General features: G+C 46.0%; 1 protein-coding gene across 2 annotated transcripts; it reads right to left on the reverse strand.

Moving 5' to 3' along the window:
• Positions 1-760: 760 nt before the first annotated feature.
• Positions 761-19,628, reverse strand: CNIH4 (cornichon family AMPA receptor auxiliary protein 4). 2 transcript variants are annotated; one of them, XM_059146541.1, is made up of 5 exons: positions 19,465-19,628; positions 16,112-16,180; positions 11,490-11,602; positions 4,921-5,061; positions 761-1,395 (listed from the first exon to the last, which is right to left on the reverse strand). In XM_059146541.1, the coding sequence occupies exons 1-5, from the start codon at positions 19,531-19,533 to the stop codon at positions 1,368-1,370; spliced, it is 420 nt and encodes a 139-aa protein (XP_059002524.1). In that variant the 5' UTR covers positions 19,534-19,628; the 3' UTR covers positions 761-1,367. The 2 variants fall into 2 exon arrangements, with proteins under 2 accessions (XP_059002524.1, XP_059002525.1); XM_059146542.1 differs by lacking the exon at positions 761-1,395 and having other exon boundaries at positions 4,921-5,014.
• Between the last annotated feature and the right edge of the window lie 3,392 nt (positions 19,629-23,020).

Consider the following 23,020-nt stretch of genomic DNA (forward strand, 5'->3'; position numbering starts at 1 on the left):
GCTCTGAAGGAAAAGGTAAGGAAGTCATCCTCACCCCCCCGCCCAGTCACTTCCATGTTATAGCTGCTTGGCTCTGGGCATCAACTCTACCCATCACCAGGAAGGGCTTAAGGTCCTGGAGGCCGACAGCCACAGTTTCCCTCATCTACCAGTCCCCATTCTGCCACATGCGGCCAGCTGCTGGGCCCTGCTATCCAGGGAGTCAGGCTAATCAGTCTTGGGACTTCTGCCCAGGCCGTTCAGAGTCCTGGACAGAAAGGACACGTGGCGTCTGACCTCTTGGTGACCCCACACCTTGCATAGCTGCCCACTTCTGCCCGGACATGGGCAACTCCCTCGGATTCTGCCGTGAAACAGCTGTGTCCGACCTCGAGGCCAGGGCTCCAGATGGCGACACCAGGGCAAGAAGCAGAACCGAGAATCAATAGCTGGGTCACGTTGCCCAGCAAACAGAGCCCAAGAGCTCAACACTCACGCCAAGCCCAAGAGCAGGCCCGGCTCCAGGGAACAGAGTTTGGCTGGGGAGCTCCACGTCCGCGAGACAGCCTGTCCCTGGTCACAGGGTGGACATGGGCACGGCAGGTCAGAGGCGGCACGGTAATGGCTCCGTGGTCACTTGGTGACCAGGCTATTCCTGCTCTAATCTGATAAGCATCTTCTACCAAATCACCTCTCCAAACCCATCAGGCAATGTATCTGAGGCCAGAATAGGTTTGAAGGTGATTTTGAAGGCAGTAGCTTTAAATGAAAATTCTTGATAAAAGTTTGAATTTTTGATTTATTTTTCTTTCTAGAAGCAGGAATTACATCATACCTGGACAAATGGCTTATGGGGTTTCACAGATTCTGCAAAGAAAGATATATTTTTTGAAATGCCATTTTCTGTTAACATTCTTATGAAAAGACTTTGAGCTGACAGTCCCATACATCTTTACACTGAATTAAATCAACAAAGCTGCCGCAAGAGGGATAATTTCTCTCTTCCTCTGCCCAGATTAACAGCACTGCTCTGCACTCTGCCTTCTCAGCAGAGCGTCTGGAGGGCTTTCCCTTTGACGTGTGTCCTTTGTTTCTCTGGCGCGCGAGGCCGGCGTGGTGCTCCCACCGCTACGTACGGATGACAATCTTCAGCACACAGACGATGAGAAATGGGTCAGGGTCTGGGCTAAAGTTGAGAACCAGAAATCTACAAAAACTCAATTCGTGTTTTTAAATACTTTATATGGTAAAAATACAGCAAAAATATTTTTCTTTTGTTCAAAGAGGAAAAAATATACTGCTATGGCTGCGGTTCTGAGGAGGAGTTCTGCCGCCTGTGGCTCCCGGGCTGCGTGCTGCAGACGGACTCGGGCACAGCTCCTCGGGCTTCAGTCGTTTATCAAAGCTAAAATCATACTGCGGAGAGAAGAGACGAGTGTTAACCAGCGTCTCCCAAGCACAGTGCCCACGAGGTCTGCTCTGTCCGGGCTCACGTCTCCGGGGCTCAGCAACCACTGGCACTTTTTTTTAAAAAAAGAGTATCTACTTAGGGCCCCTCAAAGCCCCGACTTTTTTCATGTAACCAAAATAAATAACTGGGGAGGGGGGGGCAGCGTAACCTAAAACCAATGTTGGGCTACAGCTCAGAAGCAGCCACAGCCAGAAAACAAACCAAAATTAGTTGTCCAGCCGGACCTCACACATGCCGTCCCGAGGACCAAGAACTGATCCCTGTCCCCCTGGGATGCCCCTGCACAGACTGCACAGCGGCTAGGAGGGCGGGCTCAGGACTCGCCCCTGCAGGCACTGAGCACCGAGCTTAGCGGCACCCCGCTTTTGCGCCAGGCTCTGTGTGGCCCCCCAGGCGCAATGTCGGGACCATGGCAGTTATCCAGTACATTCTGCTAAAACCACCACAGCCAACAGCGGCGACAGGACCGCCATCATGTCCTTGTACTGATGTCAGCCTGGCTGTGCTAAGAGCAGAGGACCAGAGCACAGAGCACTAATGGTGTCCTTACTTGTCCAAGTTCCACCACATCAGTGTACGCCGTGCACAGCACAAACACACACTCTGGAAAGATGTCCGCACATTAAAGTTAGGTCAGCACAAACCCAAGTGCGTTATGTGTGTTATCTCAATTAGTCCAGATCATGACCCAGTGAGGTAGGTACTGGTTACAATCCCATTTCCAGACGAAGAAACTGAGTCGCAGAGAGCTTCAGAAAGTAGCCCTGGGTCACAGAGTAAGTGGCCAGGCCCAGCCTGCACTAGGCCGACACCCAACCCAACACCAATGGCATGGGCTCCAGCACTCTCTAAGAAGATGGGTATTTCCCCCTCTAATTCCATGGGACAAACCCTGAGCGTCCACCATGCAGCAGGCGACCCGGAGAGGACCAGCTGGGGGGCCTGCATGAGGGACCAGATGACTGGGAATAAAGCCACCAGACACAGGAGCAGCCCCGAGAGGGAGAAAGTGTGACCAGCGTGCCCTCTGAGACTGCTCCCTCGTCCGGGGTGCAAGCCGCTGGGACAACCAGGGGTGAGGCCACAGCAAGGTAAAAGACACAAGCTCAGAACGTGAGGCAAGAAAGAGGGATGTGGTGTCTCCCAAACCAGCCTCGAAGGCTGCCTACCTAACACCTGGTTGTGTGGGGTCCCCCTCAACCTGCCCCAACCCCTCCGCCCACTTCCAGTTCCGTCCCACTACCGTGAAGCCAACCACAGCCCACCCGGAGACTCGTGTGCACTTTCAAATCCCAGGACTTGGCGTCTACTAGGCAGGATCCTCCTCCCAGACCCCGCATCCCCCAACCCCCACACCCACGAAGGGCTCTACTGTGATCAACGCTGCTTCCAGCCCTGCCCACAGCCTCTCTCTCTGGCGGCCCAGACACCTTCAGGTAGTTTCATGTTACAAAGGGGTGTGTCATCGTGTTACTAGGACACTTCTTTGCTCTTTCTTCTTCATTTTTAAAGTAAGGACTGAAAATTAAACATGTAAAATGTAAGGTGCAGTATGAGAATCAGAAAACGATACCAGTGTGCTTTTTTAATCCCAGTTTTTAAATTATTTTTATCTATATTTAAATCCAAGTTAGTTAACATAGATGTCTACAGATAGCAATGTATCTAAATGTCTATGTAGATAAATTCTTTTTTTTTTTTTAAGACTTTATTCATTTATTTGACAGAGATCACAAGAAGGCAGAGAGGCAGGCGGAGACAGAGAGAGGGGGAAGCAGGCTCCCTGCTGAGCAGAGAGCCCAATGCAGGGCTCGATCGCAGGACCCTGAGATCATGACCTGAGCCGAAAGCAGAGGCTTTAACCCATCGAGCCACCCAGGAGCCCCTCTTTTTTTTTTTTTTTAAAGATTTTATTTATTTATTTGATAGATCACAAGTAGGCAGAGAGGCAGGCAGAGAGAGAAGAAGAAACATGCTCCCTGCTGAGCAGAGAGCCCAATGCAAGGCTCGACCGCAGGACCCTGAGATCATGACCTGAGCCGAAGGCAGAGGCTTAATCCACTAAGCCACCCAGGCACCCCTCTTTTTTTTTTTTTGGTAACCTCTATTGCCCAACATCCCTGCTTTTCTGTATTTTAAAAACCAGGAAAGGGGCCCCTGGCTGGCTCAGTTGGTGGAGTATAGGACTCTTGATCTCAGGGACAGGAATTAAAGCCCCATACTGGGCTTAGAGATTACTTTTTAAAAAAATTAACAATGGGGCGCCTGGGTGGCTCAGTGGGTTAAAGCCTCTGCCTTCGGCTCGGGTCATGATCTCAGGGTCCTGGGATCGAGCCCCACATCGGGCTCTCTGCTCAGCAGGGAGCCTGCTTCCCCCTCTCTCTCTGCCTGCTTGTGATCTCTTTCTCTCTCTCAAATGAATTAATAAAATCTTTTTTAAAAATTAATGATAATAAATAAAAATTAATAATTCTTAAAAAAATTAAGAAAACTAAATATGACCAATAATGAAAACTAAAGAATCTAACCTAATTTCAATCCAAATCTAAGTCTGTGGATGGACTAAGCCCAGTGAAAGGATTTTAGAAAGCCTGCTTTATCAGGCAGACGAATGGCTCGGACTTCAAAACTCTTTCAAACAAAACAGCAATTTTTAAAAACTGCCATCTCTATGCAGTTTCTAATTACTGGAACCCTCTGAATGATAGAAATTTAGCTCAACACAAGTTCTTCCTAAGAGTCCTCATGCCTGTGTGAAAATTTAAATTTACCTAGGGAAAAGAATAGGCATGATCTAGGTAAGCTTGCATACAAAGGTTAAGTCTGACTTCTGGCCTCCAAAAGGTTTCATCAAATCATATGTGCACAATGATCTTGTTTCTCTTCCTTGCTCTATCCATCAGCCTGGGACAGATAAAGGAGTAAATGGCACGCTTATCTCTACAACACAGTTTAACATGGGACATAACGAGGCATCCCATGTCTGAGGGCCAGTCTCTGCTGGGGGCCCTCATGTCCCATGTGCCGCGACCGGAAGGCTGACGCAGTTCCACCAGAATGGGCCACCAGGGATGCTGGTGAGGCAGCGCCATGCTCAGGTCCTCACCATGGACAAAGACCAGGCCAACTCTCAGCTCTCCATGCTTGACCCCCAGGAGACCCACAGCGGGCCAGTCCCCAGGAGGACGGCCTGCACCACTCATGATCAGCAGTGAGGCCTAGACATGGGAAGAAGAGAAAGCACAAGACGGCCTCCGAGCCAAGGCGTAACAAACGCCACAGAGCAGCTCCACCGCAGGTCCCACGACACACGGATTCAGTGACACATACAAAATGCACACAACCACCAGAATTCTGCAGGATCTCCCGAAGCTCTGCATCGCCCACACTAAGGCCGACAGGCCAGTGGCACCTCACCCAAGAGCGGGCATCAGATACACGGAAACGCCGCAAGGCCTCTTTAAACTCACCTATAAAGATACATGAAGAAACAGAGCAGGTGGAAGCCAAGCTTGATCATGGCTTCCTTCATGTGTGACTTCAGCTGCCCCCGGTTGTGTATCTCTGTCGGATCAAACACTCCCATGTTCCCACTCGGCACCATAATGAACCTGGTGTGCACACATTAGAGGGAAATCAGATCATCAGTATAAATACTCAAAAGTAGGTATTCAATAAGAGCCAACCTTGAAAAGTGAACCAATCATAGCAGCCTTAAGTCCAGACCCTATGGGAACAGGGTGCCACGTGGTTTTCCTTTGAAAGATATGCTTGTTAATTTGTACTGCAATTTCCTGCTCTCTGAAAAAAATACAGTGACACGCTAGAGAAGGATATTTTACTATCGAGACCCTTTTACCCACCCATAGAAAACTCCTAATCTGGTCATTACCTACAGCCATTTTCCACCAGACACACATAAAGAGGACTCCAAACCAAACCAATCTTACCAAGTTCTTAGAAACCTCTTTATCTAACAAAGTTCTAAAATAATAAATGCAACATCTTTTCTGAAAAAGATTAATTCATGAGAGAGAGCATGTGCAGAAGCAAGCAAGGAGAGAGGCAGACGGAGAACGAGAGAGGGAATCTCAAGAACACTCCACACTGAGCAGAGCCCAACTGAGGGTTTGATCCCACGACCCGGAGCCACCCAGGCACCCCTGAGGCAAGATCTTTAGAAGAAGTAGTGACAAACATAATTATTCCCATTTCACAGAAGACAGTGAGAAATTCTGTGTCCAGATTCGAGCCCTCCTCTGTGCTCCTGCTGATCTGGAGATAACACGCCTCAGTCTGCAGGTTTATAAATGGCGCCCAGCTTATAAGCACAATTTAGAGAAGAAAGAACGGAAATGCAAGTGCCTCCACAGTGAAGACAGAACTCCTCTTTAGTTAAGACACTAGATAGTTCAGAGTCAACACCTGATGTCTAAGTTTATGGAAGTCTTAACAAAAACAGGCCAAATTCAAGCTATTATTAAGTAATGATAACCTCATGAGCCAAAAATGTACTTATAGCGGCGGAGGCCTGGCCACAGTGGGACATGAATGGGCACCTCCTTCTGACTCCGAACCAATTCCTCCCAGTGTTCCCACACACTCAGAAGAGTTCAACTGTTTTTAAAAAATCCTGAAGAGGGGCACCTGGATGGCTCAGTTAAGCCTCTGCCTTTGGCTCAAATCATGATCTCAGGGTCCTGAGATCGAGCCCTGCAACGGGCTCTCTATTCAGCAGGGAGCCTGCTTTCTCTCTCTCTCTGCCTGCCTCTCTGCCTACTGGTGATCTCTCTGTCAAACAAATAATAAATAAAATCTTAAAAAAAAAAATCCTGAAGATACTATGTTCAACATACCATGGAGTATTTAAGGCTTTCATATTTATTTCATCTCATCGTGTATGTCACAGTCTTCTTCCCTAAACAATTCCCTTTCCAAGTGAGGAAATCGGGCCACTTCCGGAAGGTCCAGCAGTGTAAGTGTAAGCAGCGACACCCAGACTGTGCCACTAGTGAAACAATGAGTCCCAACCTTGCATTGTCACCGAATCTTTCCTGCCACACACACAGTTTCTCAACAACAACTTCTGTGAAACCAAATGTCCCTGAGTCCCACAAATCTGAAACTCTCCCCCAAATCTTGCAGCCCACCTAGAGCTGAGTGGAGGGCTTGACACGTGAGTGTCCAGACATCTCAGCTCTGTCTCTGATAAGTCTTGTCCTCCTCTGATGTCCAAGTCACCTAGCAGCACTGTCACCATTTTCCAGGTGGTCCTCACAGACTCTCTCCACCCCACCCTTACCCTCCCTCCTCATCCTGCTTCCACAGAGCTGGTCTTTCCAGTTCCTGCATCCCAACCTCGCTCCAGCTGCACAGTCTCAGCCCAGACTCTGAACGGGCTTCCCTACCCTCCTGGCTCTTCTCCACCATCCAATCGATACTACACGATGCTTCCAGAAAAGTCTTCGCAAAGATATTTGATCAATTTACCTATTCAAAACATGCTAAGAGGATACGTGAATGACTACTAAGCACATTAAAAGGTCCTCAATTCCCTTAGTCATTAGGGAAATATAAATCAAAACCACAGTCAAACACCGCACCCAGCAGGATGGCCAAGTTAAAAGACACAGAGTGCCTGGCTGGCTCAGGTGGAACGGCACACGACTCTTGACCTCTGGGTCATGAGTTCGAGCACTACCCAGGGTGTGGAGAGGACTTAAATAAAAACACACAACAACAGCTTGGCGAAGACGTGGAAATGATGGAACCCTCACACACACAGCCGGAGGGAAGGTAAACTGGCACAGCTGCTTCTGAACATCTAGGCAGTTCATCCAAAGGTGAAACAAAGTTACCGGAGGACCCAAATTTATCTAGATTTTACCCCAAAACTAGATAAAAGTCCACTCCTAGGAAAAATGAAAATGGATCTCCACACAAACACGTGTACATGAATGTTCACGGGAGAATTACTCTTAACAGCCAAAAACAAACAATTCAAATGCCCATCCAGTGCAAATGGACACACAAAACGTAGTCTACCCATACAGTGGGCTATCATTCAGAACCACAACGGAGTGAAGAACGGACATCAGCCACTCACAGATGGATCTTGAAAACACAACAGCAAGTGAGAAAAGCCTGCCACAAAAGAGCACGTACTGAACTCTCCTCTAGGATGCGTCTGTGTGGAATAGGTCATCTTGGGCGACAGAAAGTAGAGGGTGGCTGCTGACTGGGGAGGGGAGGGCAGGAAGGAGTGGCAGCTAATGGGTAGAGGGGGCTTTCCTTTGGAGTAATGAACCTGTTCTAAAATAGACTGTGGTGATGGCTGCTGAAATCTCTACACGTTCTAAAAGAATACTTTAAATGGGTGAACTTGGGGTGCCTGGGTGGCTCATTTGGTTAAACAACTGCCTTCGGCTCAGATCATGATCCTGGAGCCCAGGATCTAGTCCTGTATCGGGATCCCTGTTCAGCGGGTAGCCCACTTCTCCCTCTGACCTCTCTCCTCTCACGCTCTCTCTCATTCTCTCAAAAAAAAAAAAAAAAAAAAAAAAAAAAAATCGAAATGGGTGAACTCTACGCTACTACTACTCTCATATTTATATACCAACTCCATGGACCAAGATTCTGTGTGACCCATCCCGTGCTTCATCTGCTCCCATTCCTCATCTCTGTGACTGCCGCCAGATGCGTCCTTAAATCTGCCCTGCACATCTGCCTCCTGGTTTCCCTTCCAGCCCTCCCCACCTCTAACATGCCCAGGGGGAGCCCCTCACCCACCCTGCACAGCTCCACTCACACAAGCTCTCCACAAGCGGCCCAAGCGCAGCCATCTGCCTCTCTTCCCAGCCAGAGTTCCCACCGCTCCTCCGGCACCTCAGTCTACCTCGAACTGAACTAGTATATTCTGTTATCCTGTGTTTTGCCTCTTTGTCCTGCGGCAGAGTCCATTTCAGATGTCTGCAGCCCCAAAAGCATAAAGCATAGACGTCTGAAAAGAGGAAACGAGCCATCTTTTTAACCTTTTTTTATTTTCTGTTTTTTAAAAAGATTTTATTTATTTGACAGAGAGGGAAAGAGTGCACACAAGCAGGGGGAACAGCAGAGGGATAGGGAGAAGCAGGCTCCCCACTGGGAGACCAAGGCGGAACTCGATCCCAGGACCCTGGGATCAGGACCTGAGCCGAAAGCAGATGCTTAACCGACTGAGCCCCCCAAGTGTCCCCACCCCAACCTTTCTAAAGAGAAGGTAAATCTATGAACAACCATCAATCTGTTGCAGCCATCATCAGGGCAATAAACCCACACAATCTCTATGATGACAGGGAAGAGAAGCCATGGACTCTACTGTCCTCCCCATTAAAACCTCACAGAGCCTCCTGCTATAGTCTATCCTCTGCATAAAGCAGCTGCACCCAAGCCTGCTCTTCCTCTGGCACCTGCTGGGGCCTGCAGAGGACTGATGGGGTACACTGAGATATGGCTAAGATCCAGCCTCAGAGGGTCCTGCTCTCACTCCCCAATTCACGTTCTGCTCGGAGGGACCCCAGGGGCATGGAGCTGTGCACCAGGTCTGCGCAGACCTGCACCTTAGTAGGTGGGTGAAAAGCGCATGCTTCTCACTGAACTCAGGTCAGGGGGTTGGACTATGGGATGACCACAGAAGAGCAAAAAGAAACTGGAAAGAAAAATTAAGTCTTTCCCTCCCAAAAAAAGGTATGGAGATTTAAACTCTCTTCCGTAGCTCAGGTTCTAATCTCACGATCTTTATGTATAAATTCATTCCCCCAAATCCACTCACTTCCTCATCCTCAGGCCTTCCGTTACCATGTACTCCCTAGCCTCTTTCCACCGCTCCTTTATTATTTTCTTTGTCATTCTTACTAACTGCACTTTTAAATTTGTTTTTTAAGATTTTATTTATTTATTTGAGAGAGAATGAGTAAGAGCATCAGAGAGAAGGTCAGAGGGAGAAGCAGACTCCCCAAGGAGCTGGGAGCCCGATGCAGGACTCGATGGATCATGACCTGAGCCAAAGGCTCAACCAACTGAGCCACCCAGGAGCCCTCTAACTGCACTTTTAAAAACTCAGAGGTATGGGGCATCCAGCTGGCTCAGCTGGAAAAGCGTGTGACTCCTGATCTTAGGGTCATGAGTTCTAGACCCACATGCGATGCAGAGATTACTAAACATAATATAATTTTTAGGGACACCTGGGTAGCTCAGTTGGTTGGGCGGCTGCCTTCAGCTCAGGTCGTGATCCCAGCATCCTGGGATCAAGTCCCACATCAGGCCCCTTGCTTGGCTGGAAGCATGCTTCTCCCTCTGCCTCTAGCCTGCCACTCTGTGTCTGTGCTTGTGCTCTGTCTCTCTTTCTCTCTCTAACAAATAAATAAAATCTTTAAAAAGAAAAAAATAATAATTAATTAATTTTTTAAAGATTAATAAACTTTTAAAAAATGAATAAAAATTAAAAACCACAAATCAAGATCAGCTGATGATTTTACCCCAAAACTAGATAAAAGTAGAAAAAAAAAAAACAAGCACAGAAAACCAAACAAAACCTAAAAATTTAGCAGAACAGCAAACTACTAAAAATAATCTTAGGTTTGCCAAGATTATCCCACAGTTCTTTAAAGAAAATACATACTGTCTGTACAAGTGCTCAACTATACTATCACATCCAATAAGGGTTTACACCAAGCTTTTGAAAAGCTTCCTAAATTCATTAAGTTAGAATTCTGACATTATCTAGTCTGCAGACTTTAAAATGAAAGTCTCTCTGGAGCATTCCAGATATACACTAATTAAAACCTGCAGATATAAATAACAAGAATCTGGGGCACCTGGGTGGCACAGTGGGTTAGAGCCTCTGCCTTCGGTTCAGGTCATGATCCCAGGGGCCTGGGATCGAGCCCCACGTCAGGCTCCCTGCTCAGCGCGGGGAGCCTGCTTCCCTTCCTCTTTCTCTGCCTGCCTCTCTGCCTACTTGTGATCTCTGTCTGTCAAATAAATAAAATCTTTTAATAAATAAATAAATAACAATAATCTTACATTCTGGGACGCCTGGGTGGCTCAGTGGGTTAAGCCGCTGCCTTCAGCTCAGGTCATGATCTCAGGATCCTGGGATCGAGTCCTGCATCGGGCTCTCTGCTCAGCAGGGAGCCTGCTTCCTCCTCTCTCTCTCTCTGTTTGCCTTTCTGCCTACTTGTGATCTCTGTCAAATAAATCTTTAAAAAAAAAAAAAAATTCCCATTCAACACTTTAAAAAAAAAAAAAAAAGAATCTTACATTCTCAGGCTTTTGATCATTTTTTTTTTTTAAACAAGGTCTTCCAGTATTTTTTTTAAGGCTTTTTTATTTATTTGACAGCGAAAGAGAGCACAGGTAGGCTGAGTGGCAGGCAGAGGGAGAGGGAGAAGCAGGCTCCCTACCCAGCAGGGAGCTTGATGCAGGGCTCGATCCCAGGACCCTGGGATCATGACCTGAACTGAATGCAGCTGCTTAACGCACTGAGCCACCCAGGCACCCCAACTTTGGGTCATTCTTAATGGAAACCACCACACAATTCCTTAGACAACTCAACTAAACATTCCATATTGTCTAAATTTATACCTGTAAATCTAAGTTTTTACAAGAGTAGATCATGCAAATTGCTACTTGCCCAGCATACCAAAGAAAATAAAAATGTATTTTGATTTAATGTAGCATTCTGCTGTCATTTATTTCATGACTGGCACATATTTTATTACAGGAGAAAAGGCTATTTTTTTTTAAAGATTTTATTTATTTATTTGACAGAGAAATCACAAGTAGACGGAGAGGCAGGCAGAGAGAGAGAGAGAGGGAAGCAGGCTCCCTGCTGAGCAGAGAGCCCGATGCGGGACTCGATTCTAGGACCCTGAGATCATGACCTGAGCCAAAGGCAGCGGCTTAACCCACTGAGCCACCCAGGCGCCCCAAGCTATTACTTTTTTTAAATGTTCTTTTAAATTGCCATGACGCAAAGCTGTAAACAAACTATACTCACCGATATATATTCCAAGTGGCAACAGGCAAGTTGAGAAGGAAGATGAACCAGTGCAGTGAAACGAGCATTAATACCGTGACGATGGTATGGCCAATCAACTCTGGGATTACCCACTGCAAGGGAAGAACACAGTATTACATCTGCCCCTGTGCTCTTCCTGAATGCACCTTTTATTTGAAGTTAAATCAATGAATACACAGAATTTATAAGCTCGTGGTTCAAGATTATTTTTAGATTCAGATGACCCAAATCTGCATACTGCAGAAACTGCATACCCCATGCAAATACATCAGGGCACAGTTTAAAAATAACGGCCTTAAATTTCAATTACGTTTTATCCTGAGCAAAGGTTCAGATTCATTCACGAAGGAGGCATGAATGACAACTAGAGGGAAAATGGAGTATCATTTACTTTCTATTCCAACATCTATGCTAAAGCCTCTTACTCTAATTTGGGGTGGTTTATATCCAGATATATAATGCCTTGAAAGTCAGAATATCAATCTTAAACATCTTCCAATCTCTAGAATCCTGATGGAAATCATTTCTCTCTCACACACACACACACACACAGGTTCTTTAATAGATCACATTAACAGCTCAAAGTTGAGCAGATGTGGTAATGAACCAAGATGTCAGCTACTGGCTGGGCAGTACCCACTGCCCTCTATGCTCCCCTTGTCAACTGGGCGACACTCTATTTGGTTCTCCTGCACAAGAGAGCTATTTCAGCAGGTCCTCCATTCACTAGTAATCTTCCTCCCATAAGAATAGAGGTTTTTCTTCTAAAGGAAGTTAATATATTCATGCAGACACAAACTGGTAACCTGCACTTGCAGAAATGGGAAAAACTCAAGAGAGCTTAAGTAACTTGCCCAGGGTTACAAAGCTACCTAAGTGGTAGAACAATACAGTGTAAGCCCAAACCCACAGGATCCAGGGTTCTCTGCATTAAGATTTTAGAAACTTGTTTTTAAAAACAAAAAGGGGATTTGCTAGGCCTTAGACCTAATATGAAATCAACAGGAACTTTTTATATGTAATACAGATTTTTTTTTAAGTGTAACCAATTGCGTCTACTGCTGACAGGTGCGAGCTGCAGAGTCAAACCTGGAGTGGAATTCATCCTCTAGCCTCCTGATGAGTTTAGCAATCTTAAGAAGGTCGTCTGCCCTTTCTGAGCCACGACTTTCTCATCAGCCTTTTTCATCTGTAATGCAGAGCTGACAATCCCTGCTGCACAGAATTAGGGAGAGCGGGCAGTTCCCCTCTCTCTGTGCCCTCCGTCCACACAGCAGGAGCTTCCAAACTCTATTTCTTACCTTGTTTTCCATAGACCAACTGGAAGCAAAAGTTTTAGAAGGCGATACTTAACAGGATGATGATTGCTTTACTTACTTTCAACCAAGCCCTATGTTTTCATACTCTTCCCTCCTTAGCTCCTTAGCAATGTGTTGTTCTTCCCCTAATCAGCACTAGGCTTATGGCCCCCAGCAGGAGCCTGGAAAATTCTCCCCTGGAGTAACTTAACAGCACAAGAAAGAACACAGACAAAACAACTGCCCGTCCGGTACCCCAACAAAAGCCGAGGAAGATACCAATTACCCAACAGTGGAGTCTGTCTCCCAGTAAAGCATTTCAGGGCTTTACCCTTGCATATGGACAGACAGCCAGTACCAAAAATCGAGGAATGCCTCTAATTTGAGAGGAGAGAACACAGGGGTTAAGGAGCTTGGAGGGAACAGAGATAATGGAGGAAGCACAAGGAAATTTAAAAAACCACGAAATCAAGATTCTCAGAGCGCTAAGAAACTCAAACTTGAACGAAGAAGACAACAAGCTCTTAGAAACAAAAACCTGACGTAAAATGGTGTGCACCCTAGAAAATCAGAAGAGCAAGCACAGGGAACTTGAAACAAAAAGGTAGGGAAAAAAAAAAACAGATAAAACTTTTAAAATAGAACAGCAGATAATCAGCAGATGAATTATCCAGTTGTTGAAAAAGAAGGGAAGGGAAAGGGGTGTGGGGGGGAGGGTGTGGGGGTGGGGGCACACATTATCAAAGAAAGAAGAGATGTGCCAGGTTGAAAGAGCCACAGAAGGTAGAAACAGCACATGAAAAAAGCCTTAGGGAAGGCACAGAAAGGGGAAGCCCTGCAAAATTCCCCCAAATCCTGGAGAGAACAAGGAAGAGAAAAGACGGAGGGGAGGGGTGGGAAGGTCACATCAAAAGGTAAGAAATCAAAAGGGCATCATACTGCCCCATGTGAATGACAGGAGAAGTCAGGAGACCAATGTCTTTCAAACTCTGACAGAGAATCTTCGCCAACCTCGAACGAACGCTTTGCTCAGAGAAACTATTGCCGAAGGTAAGGACAAGACATTTTCAAACAGGCAAGGCCTCCAAATTTAGACCCCATGTACCATATCTCAAGAAGCTACTCCAGCAAAACAGAACAGCAGATCGGAAGGGAGACATGACTTCCAAGGAGGGCCCAGACCAGGTATCCCAGGATGCGGGCTACGGGCGGGCCTGGAAGTGGCCAGTCCAGACCACAGCAAGAGGAAAGTGGTGTCAGGAAGAAAGGTCACCTGGAAAAGAGCTCCCCTGATAGATTATTTTAATGTTTGACCCATGTAGAAAATAGTACAGGAAAACTTTAAAGATGTATCTGAAAAGACTTCATAACAGGTAAGTGAAAACTAAGGAAATTTTAAAAACGTAAGAGAGAAAGAGAAAACTATTCAGAAAAACACAAAAGAAAGAAAAATATGATGACTGTCCTATCATGAGGCTCAATACTAAAAAAGAATTAGCATGTTATTTTTTTTTTTTTAAGATTTTATTTATTTATTTGACACACAGAGATCACAAGTAGGCAGAGGTAGGCAGAGAGAGAGAGAGACGGGGAAGCAAGCTCCCTGCTGAGCAGAGAGCCCGATGCGGGGCTCGATCCCAGGACCCTGGGATCACAACCTGAGCCGAAGGCAGAGGCTTAACCCACTGAGCCACCCAGGCTCCCCTAGCATGTTATTTTAACACTACATAGTAACAATGTAAACACAAACACTGAATATCAATTTAACCCAAAAAGGAAAATAGGAGAGGTGATGTTCAGAGAAGGAGGTACCTAAGAACTAAATCTATCATATTGCCTCAGAAGTCAATAGGGGATACTTAAAATGATAAATCAAGAAATAGCAGTTTGAGTATATAAAAGAAATATGGACATAAATATCAAAAAAAAATTAACAGCTCAAGTGTGGAAATCAGCTTCCCCTAAAAAGTGTGACAGATATGATTCAAAGGGGTCAGACAAAGACTGCTATTTTTCAGTGTAAGATTTGTAATATCTTTGACGAGTTGTGTGCAAATATTACCTTCAGAAAAATAAAATTTTACATTAAAAAAATGACTTAACTTCAAATTGAAGGGTAATTTTCTCAATAGAAAAATCCAGGTAATCTTATCTTTGCATTTCCATTTTTATTTTTATAAAAGAAAACCCAATTAAATGCCCCCTAAAATATTGCATAAGCAAGAAATATAAAAAGAAATACAATCCAGCTGGTAAGATATATATTTAATCATTCTTGTGAAGGTGAGGAGGACTGAAACTAATATAATATGGATTACATCTCAATTTTTTTTAGAAGTCTTTAAGTACAGCGGATATATACAAAATCTTTTACTTAAAATCTGTCATTATATTAAGCCATGTTCCAGAAAATCCAAAATAAAGAAAACAAGAGGAGTATCGTTTACTAGAAATTTTAATTTTCCACATGTGACTTTTTCCCCTCGTTAAGTAGATGAAGAGGTGAAAAGACACAGAATGATGTTTAGGTCAAGCCAAAAGCACCTCTTAGTATTTAGTGAATTGTTAACATGAACTTTTATCCAGAAAGCTCTTCTGTCTGCTCAGCCCATAAAATGAATCAGGACTAACTGGTTTTCCTCCATGCAGACAACCCTGCAACTCAAGAGTATTCTTAGCAACATCAAGTTCTGACTATATACCAAAAGTAAAATGGCCTTGAAACAAACCAACTCATTAATTCCATTTTTCAGCAAGCCACGAAAAGAAGATTGTCTTTTATGCAACAAAAAACAGACTGAGGTTGGGGCGCGTGGGTTGAGCCTCTGCCTTCGGCTCAGGTCAGGATCCCAGGGTCTTGGGATCGAGGCTTGCATCAGGCTCTCTGCTCAGCGGGGAGCCTGCTTCCCCCTCTCTCTCTGCCTGCCTCTCTGCCCATTTGTGATCTCTGTCAAATAAATAAAATCTTTAAAAAAAGAAAAAGACTGAGGTTTTTTGTCACGAGCAGGTAGGATGGGTTTAGACACAGAAGACAAAGACAATTACCCTCCTAATGAGCCTTTCCCTCGTAAAGTACTGGTGGGCACAGGAAGAAGCACTGTAAAGAAAATTTCTGGGGAGGTCCTCTAGTATAGTTTCATGATCTAAAATACTGCAAAAACACAGCTCTACAAACATTCCAATGAATAAGCAGATAAACACTTCAAAATCAAATATACATACATTGGTTATCTGTAAGTAATCTCTGACACAGAAAGTGCAGAACTACCTTTAGCGCCGGAAATGAGTAAAGAAATGTCTTACCTTGTTTAATTTCGAGCAACATGATCTAGCATTAATGTAATCACATTCTAAATCAGACAATGTAATTATCTGAGGATCAAGATAAGGAATAATAAGACTTCTTTGAGAACAACAATTTTTGTTTTTAAGTTTCAGACAGAAACCCTAATGCAACGCAGAATGAGATTTGACTTGAAAAGACTGTAGTTATCTCCGTAAAGTTCACTCATTCGACAACTCAATTTTCTGACTTCTGTTCCTTCAACAAGTTATTTTCACAAAATAATCTTATGCTCAATTCTAAAGTGACCCATATGAGAACGTTCAATGGGAGTTCCTAAAAAAATCAAACACTAACTGTTAAGAAACAGAAAATAAGGCCTTTAAAAACAATTTAAATGTGAATTTAACCTGAATTCCCACTAATACGAAAAGTGTTTCTCTATGACAGATCCATAAACTGTCTTTGAAGACTCAGGATGTGACAAAAGAATAAGATACAAAACTATCGATACAGGACAGTCTTATGTCAGCACTGGCCATGCCTCCTTCCAGATGACCTGTTTTCCTCATACTTTTTACAATCTCCGAAACCTTGCATATTAAATATACTTTCTACTAGAATTAAGCAAAAAATGTTTTTTAGTACCACATACAAACTCGTTGAGGACGTGTGACTCGGAAGGAAAAGTCCTCAACGGAACGATACAAGGCCTGAGATTTGCTGTGAAATGTTCCCACATCCCCTCCCCCCGGGAAAGGAGAAAGCAAAATGCTGAAAATCACTGTTGGTCACAGAAACAGGGGGGTTATTACTCTATAGTCTCTACTTTCATGCTTGAAAATGTCCAATGAAATAAGTAAAAATAAATGTTCTCACCTAAATTCTAAACATTTCCATATGGATATTCTAACACCTCTATACAATTCAAGTCAAACGCATCATTTTCTCCACAGATTGTCCGCCTCCAAATGTGTTTTCTTTCTGTCGATGACACAAGCACCATTTGCCCAAGCTCAAAACATGGCAAGTTCTCTCTGTCCTCTGTTTTATGTCCTACAAGCAGCCTCCCGCAGGTCTGGGCAACGCCCTCCTCTTCACTCCACCCAGGAATCCCTCCTTTTCACCTGCCCACAGTCAGAACTATTTCAAATCCACATGGGCCCATTCCCCAGTGATTTACCTTCCAGTCTTTCCCATTTCCAACCCACTCTGCAGATTCATCTTCTTAATACTCCATTTGTTCATGTCAAAAATATTCAGTGGCTAGAGGACAAAGTGAAAGCCTTCCCACTTTAACACACAAACTCTTCAAAATCTGTTCTAACCCGGCGTTTCCCATCTGACCTTCTACTACCACCTCAATTAAGTATGTCTCTCTTTCTTAACCCAGTCATCCAGAAATGCCATAAACACACTTGAATCTTCACCTTTGCCCTGCCTGATTTTGAATTCCACCCGTTTCCTTCATGTTTCAAAGTCTGGGAAAACTTCTATCCCTACTGGACAATATTCTACCATTCTACCTCTTGCCTCTAGAATTAAGCTGGTTCAGCTATCCAAAAATACAGCAATATGCTGAATCTCATCGAAAGATGCCCTAGGGGCACCTGGGTAGCTTAGTGGGTTAAGACTCTGCCTTCAGCTCAGGCTCAGGTCATGATCTCAAGGTCCTGGGATTGAGCCCTGCATCTGGCTCTCTGCTGAACAGGGAACCTGCTTCCTCGCCACTCTCTGCCTACTTGTGATCTCTCTCTCTGACAAATAAGTAAATAAAATCTTAAAAAAAAAGAAAAAAGAAAAACAAACCAAAAAAACCCTTAAATGTACCTGATTGTCTAAGTCAAATATTCCACCTAACGTTTTTTCCATACACACAAATTGGTACAAGCCACGCCCATTTTAAATTATCAAGCCTAGTTTCCAAACTGCAAACACAGAAATTCATGTTTCATTTCTCTATAAGTCCCAGATCCTTAGGCCACAAGAGGGGCATAGGTCGTCAAAACTTGGCCCTGTGATTCTGCCCTTTCAGTTCACCAAACCCAATAAAACTCAAGGTTCTCCCTTGACTGACTGTCTCATTGGTACATCATGTGAGCCTTGATCTTGGGGTTGTGAATTCCAGCCCCAGCCTTCTGCTACACAGATTACTTAAAAATCTTAAAACAGGGCACCTGCGTGGTTCAGTGGGTTGGGGCCTCTGCCTTCTCCTCAGGTCATGATCCCAGGGTTCTGGGATCCAGTCCCACATTGGGCTCTCTGCTCGGCAGGGAGCCTGCTTCCTCTCTCTCTGCCTGCCGTTCTGACTACTTCTGATCTCTGTCAAATAAATAAATAAAATCTTTAAAAAAAAAAAAATCTTAAAACAAAACAAAGCCAACTCAAGGTTCTCCTCATTAGAATTCATCAGTTCAAGTAAAAAGTGCAGCTGAAGTGGGGCGGGGGAGGCAAGCACCGTGCTGAGGGCTGAGCCCTTGTACACAACCAGAGCTGGGAAGTAAAAAGTCCCTTTGTAAAGATAAGAAACCCCAGGCGGAGAGAGGTGAAGCGCTGTGCACAGCAAACATCTAGTAAAGCAAGGGGTCCTGACTGCAAATTCTGTCCTTCTCTCCAACGGACCGCCCGACTACAATACAGCATGAAGTCACGCTGAAAACTCACGCTACAAACATCCTAAAAGCCGGGATGCTCTGGCAAAAAGTTTACTTCCATCAGAAAGCACTGAGAGTGAATTCCAAGGAAAAGAAAAACCACGCAATTCCCCGTGTTTGTTTCCTAGTATCCTAAACTGGAGGGTGCACTGGGGGACGACCAAGACTGGATGCAGGGTGCGGGTCCAACCCTCACGCGCGCTGGCCTGGACACCAGTCTGAGGACCAGCACAGGAGCAAGTCTTCCGTGCGGGCGCCGTTTCGGCACAGACACACGGGCACCCGGCCCCCCACGGTCCCCAGCAGAGGGCTGCCCCGGCCCCAGCCCCGGCCGGTCCCGCACGACGCCCACGTCCCAGGCGGCGCCACGCCGCCAAGGCCCCGGTGCCACGACAAGGGCGGCGGTGGCTGTCTCCCACAGAGACCGGAGCCGGCTCGTCGCATCCGCTCGCCCGGGACCCCAGCGTCCCCCGCGGCCCCGCCAGGGAGGCCCGCCGCCCGGCGGCTCGGGGCGGGGCCGGTGCGCGGGGGCGGGGGCGGCGGGAACAGCGGGCTTCCCGACGGCCCTCCCTCGCTGGGCCGTCGTTCCACCCCGCCCTGGTCCCGGTCCCGGTCCCGACCGGGCCGCCCTCGCCCCCGCGCACCTGCCCGGCCCCGCCTCAGCCCCGTCTCCCGGGCGCCGGGCTCGGCCGGCCTCCGCCCGCCCCAGGCAAGGATACGAAGTACACCGAGAGGAAGATAAGGGCGCAACAGTCGAGGAGAGAGAAGACGAACACCACCGCCTCCATCCTCCGCCGCCGCCGCCGCCGCCGCCGCTCCTTCCGTCAAACCGGCTCCGGCGCCCGCCGCGCCCGTCCGCCCCTGATAGGCCCTCGCCCAGGCCGCTGGGGCGCGTTGTGCGGACGCCACGGCGCGGCATGCCGGGAATTGTAGTCCTCCCCGCGAACCACCCCGGCCGCCGTAGTTCTGATGCATGCTGGAAAGTGTAGTTCGTCAGCACCAACACCCGCGAGAGGGAAGGGCGGAACTCTACCCTCAATTTGATTCGTTCCAGAAATCATGACAAGACTTAGTCAACGAGCAATTACTGAACGCTGGTAATCTGCTGCATACATGGTACAATTTGTTATAGTGTGCGATTTTTCTTTTGGATTCCGCGCAGGCCCCACAGGATCCTCGAATTGGCAATGCTAAGACGTTTTCCTCCTGCAGCCCAAGTGTCTCCGCAACAATCCTTGGCTCGCACGTTGAGACTTGCTCTTCCTGATCTCCGTTTCTCCGGAGGTTTCACGGCCCCTTGCTTATTCTGTGACAGCAACGATTCTCTCCACTCTAGACTGTAAGATTTTTGAAGGTGTTGCAGGTCATCTCATCCATTCATTCAACAACTACTTACTGACTCTACTACCCCCACAACATGCCAGGACCTGCCCTACATCCGAGATACAGGAAAGTGCGAGGCAAGACAGGCAAATAGGTAGCGAACAAATAGAGAGGAAATGTCATTTTAAAGGCCCATTAGGGCAAAGTAATACGTTCATTCAACCAATATTTTCTGAGCAGCTTGTATATGCCAGTTCCTGGACCTTAGGGATACATGATAAATAAGAGGGGAAAGTCCTCGCGGTCCTGCAGCTCCCATTACAGTGGGGGAGACAGAGGACAACAAACTGTATTAATGACAGGCAGTTATAAGTAATTTGAAGAGGACAGAGAAGGGGAAACTGTTGCCAACTGAACCATCAGAGAAAGGTAGGCTGAGGAACTTTTAATTTGAAATCTGAACAGTTCCGTGAAGATTTTCAGGCAGTGTTTGCAAACACCCTATTGCTCACAGATACTGTAGTCTTGAAGAATAGGAGAGAAGGCAGTGTGGCTGTACTAGGATGAAGAAGGATGTGAGAGTTTTGAGAGGACATCAGAGGGAACAGGGTAAGGTCACACAGGTCTTGGGGACCCTTCCCAAAGAGTTTAACTTCTATTCTAGTGTGATGATAAACCACTGGACAGTTTTAAGTATAAAAGTACCTTGGTGTAGGGGCACCTGGGTGGCTTAGTTGGTTAAGCATCTGTCTTTGGCTCAGGTCACAATATCAGTCCTCCAACTGAGCCCTGAGTTGGAGGGGAGTAGGGGGTGGAAGGAAGGTGGAAGGGGGAGTGGGGGTGCTGCTCAGCGGGGAGTCTGCCTCTCTTCCCCCACCCCTCCCCCAGCTCATGTTTGCTCATTCACTTGCGCTGTTTCTCTCTCTCCCTCTCTCTCAAATAAATAAGTAAAATCTTAAAAAAACAAAAAAGTGGGACGCCTGGGTGGCTCAGTTGGTTAAGCAGCTGCCTTCGGCTCAGGTCATGATCCCAGCGTCCTGGGATCGAGTCCCACATCGGGCTCCTTGCTCCGCAGGGAGCCTGCTTCTCCCTCTGACTCTGCCTTCCACTCTGTCTGCCTGTGCTCGCTCTCGCTCGCTCTCTCTGACAAATAAATAAAATCTTTAAAAAAAAAAAAAAAAGTACCTTGTTCTGACTTACATTCTAAAAACATCCTTCTGTTTGGTGCACTAAATGTATGAAAGGGAGACAAGTTTGCAAGGATACCAATCAGGAGAGAAGAAGATGACTAGGGGAATTAGTATGAAGGCAAACCAACAGGATTTGCCTGACAAAGCATAAATTCATAGGATTATTAAGGGTCCATAGGTTAAAGCCAGGCAGACAGGTAACAGTTTATCTATACACCAGTTATTACTACACTCCTACTGCACTTTGTCCACACCTCTCCAGAGAGCTCACACAACACTCCTTGACATGCCCAGCCAGACATGCCTTGGACTGCAAAAAAAGAAACAAATCTTATTAGTATTTTTGCCCCCTAGCACCTTCCATCCTGTAAATAGCTGGTGTTTCGGAATTGTTTGCCAAATGAATGACCTATACTGACTGTAAGGAGAGATTTCATTAAAATTATTACAGATTTTTAAAATATATTTTATTTATTTGACAGACATAGATCACAAGTAGGCAGAGGCAGGAGGTGGGGTGGGGGAGAAGCTGGCTCCCCGCTGGGCAGACAGACTGACATGGGGCTCAATCCCAGGACCCCGAGATCATGACCTGAGCCAAAGGCAGAGGCTTTAACCCACTGAGCCACCCAGGCGCCCCTGCAGATTTTCTTAAAAACATAAACCTCATTTCCCACTCCTCTCACGGAGCAGAAAACACAAGCTATCCCATATTTTTTAACTGTTGTTTTATCCTGACTAAAAAAAAAGCTGGTACCACCATCAAGGGTTAGAGGTACCAGTTTTAATTAAGATAGCCTTTGTCTCATCCTACTTGAAAACTCAAAACGTGATTGCAATGTCAATTATGGGGAAAGTAAAATTTGAGAGAAGAATATTGATCAGAGTTAAAAAACAGAAAGTAGGGTGTGTGTGTATCTGTGTGCATGTTTGTGTGCAGGCACCTATGTGTGAAAGAGAGAGATCAACACTTTTGGTTTAAATGTTTTTTTAATATTTTACTTATTTATTTGACAGAGAGAGACACCGCAAGAAAGGCAACACAAGCAGGGGAAACAGGAGAGGGAGAAATAGCTTTCCCACCATGTAGGCAGCCTGATGCAGGGCTCTATCCCAGAACCCAGGGATTATGACCTAACTCAAAGGCAGACACCTAATGACTGAGCCACCCAGGTGCCCCAAAATACAACCTATATTTTATTATTTTGATTTTTTAAAAGATTTTATTTATTTATTTGTCATAGAGAGAGAAGCGAGAGCAAGCACAGGCAGACAGAGTGGCAGGCAGAGGCAGAGGGAGAAGCAGGCTCCCCGCCAAGCAAGGAGCCCGATGTGGGACTCGATCCCAGGATGCTGGGATCATGACCTGAGCCAAAGGCAGCCGCTTAACAAACTGAGCCACCCAGGCGTCCCTTATTTTGATTTTTTAAAAAGATTTTATTTATTTATTTATTTGACAGACAGTAATCACAAGTAGGCAGAGAGGCAGAGAGAGGAGGAAGCAGGCTCCCTGCTGAGCAGAGAGCCTGATGAGGGGCTCGATCCCAGGACCCTGGGATCATGACCCAAGCTGAAGGCAGCTGGTTTAATCCACTAAGCCACCCAGGTGCCCCCAACCTATATTTTAAACTGAAAGTGCTTGTGTTCCCTCTCTTGCTGTGTCTCTCTCTGTCAAATAAATAAATACTTTTTAAAAAAATATTTTATTTATTTATTTGACAGAGAGAGATGACAAGCAGGCAGAGAGGCAGGCAGAGAGAGA

This window comes from Mustela lutreola, chromosome 14 (assembly GCF_030435805.1).
Source record: "Mustela lutreola isolate mMusLut2 chromosome 14, mMusLut2.pri, whole genome shotgun sequence".
NCBI lineage: Eukaryota > Metazoa > Chordata > Mammalia > Carnivora > Mustelidae > Mustela > Mustela lutreola.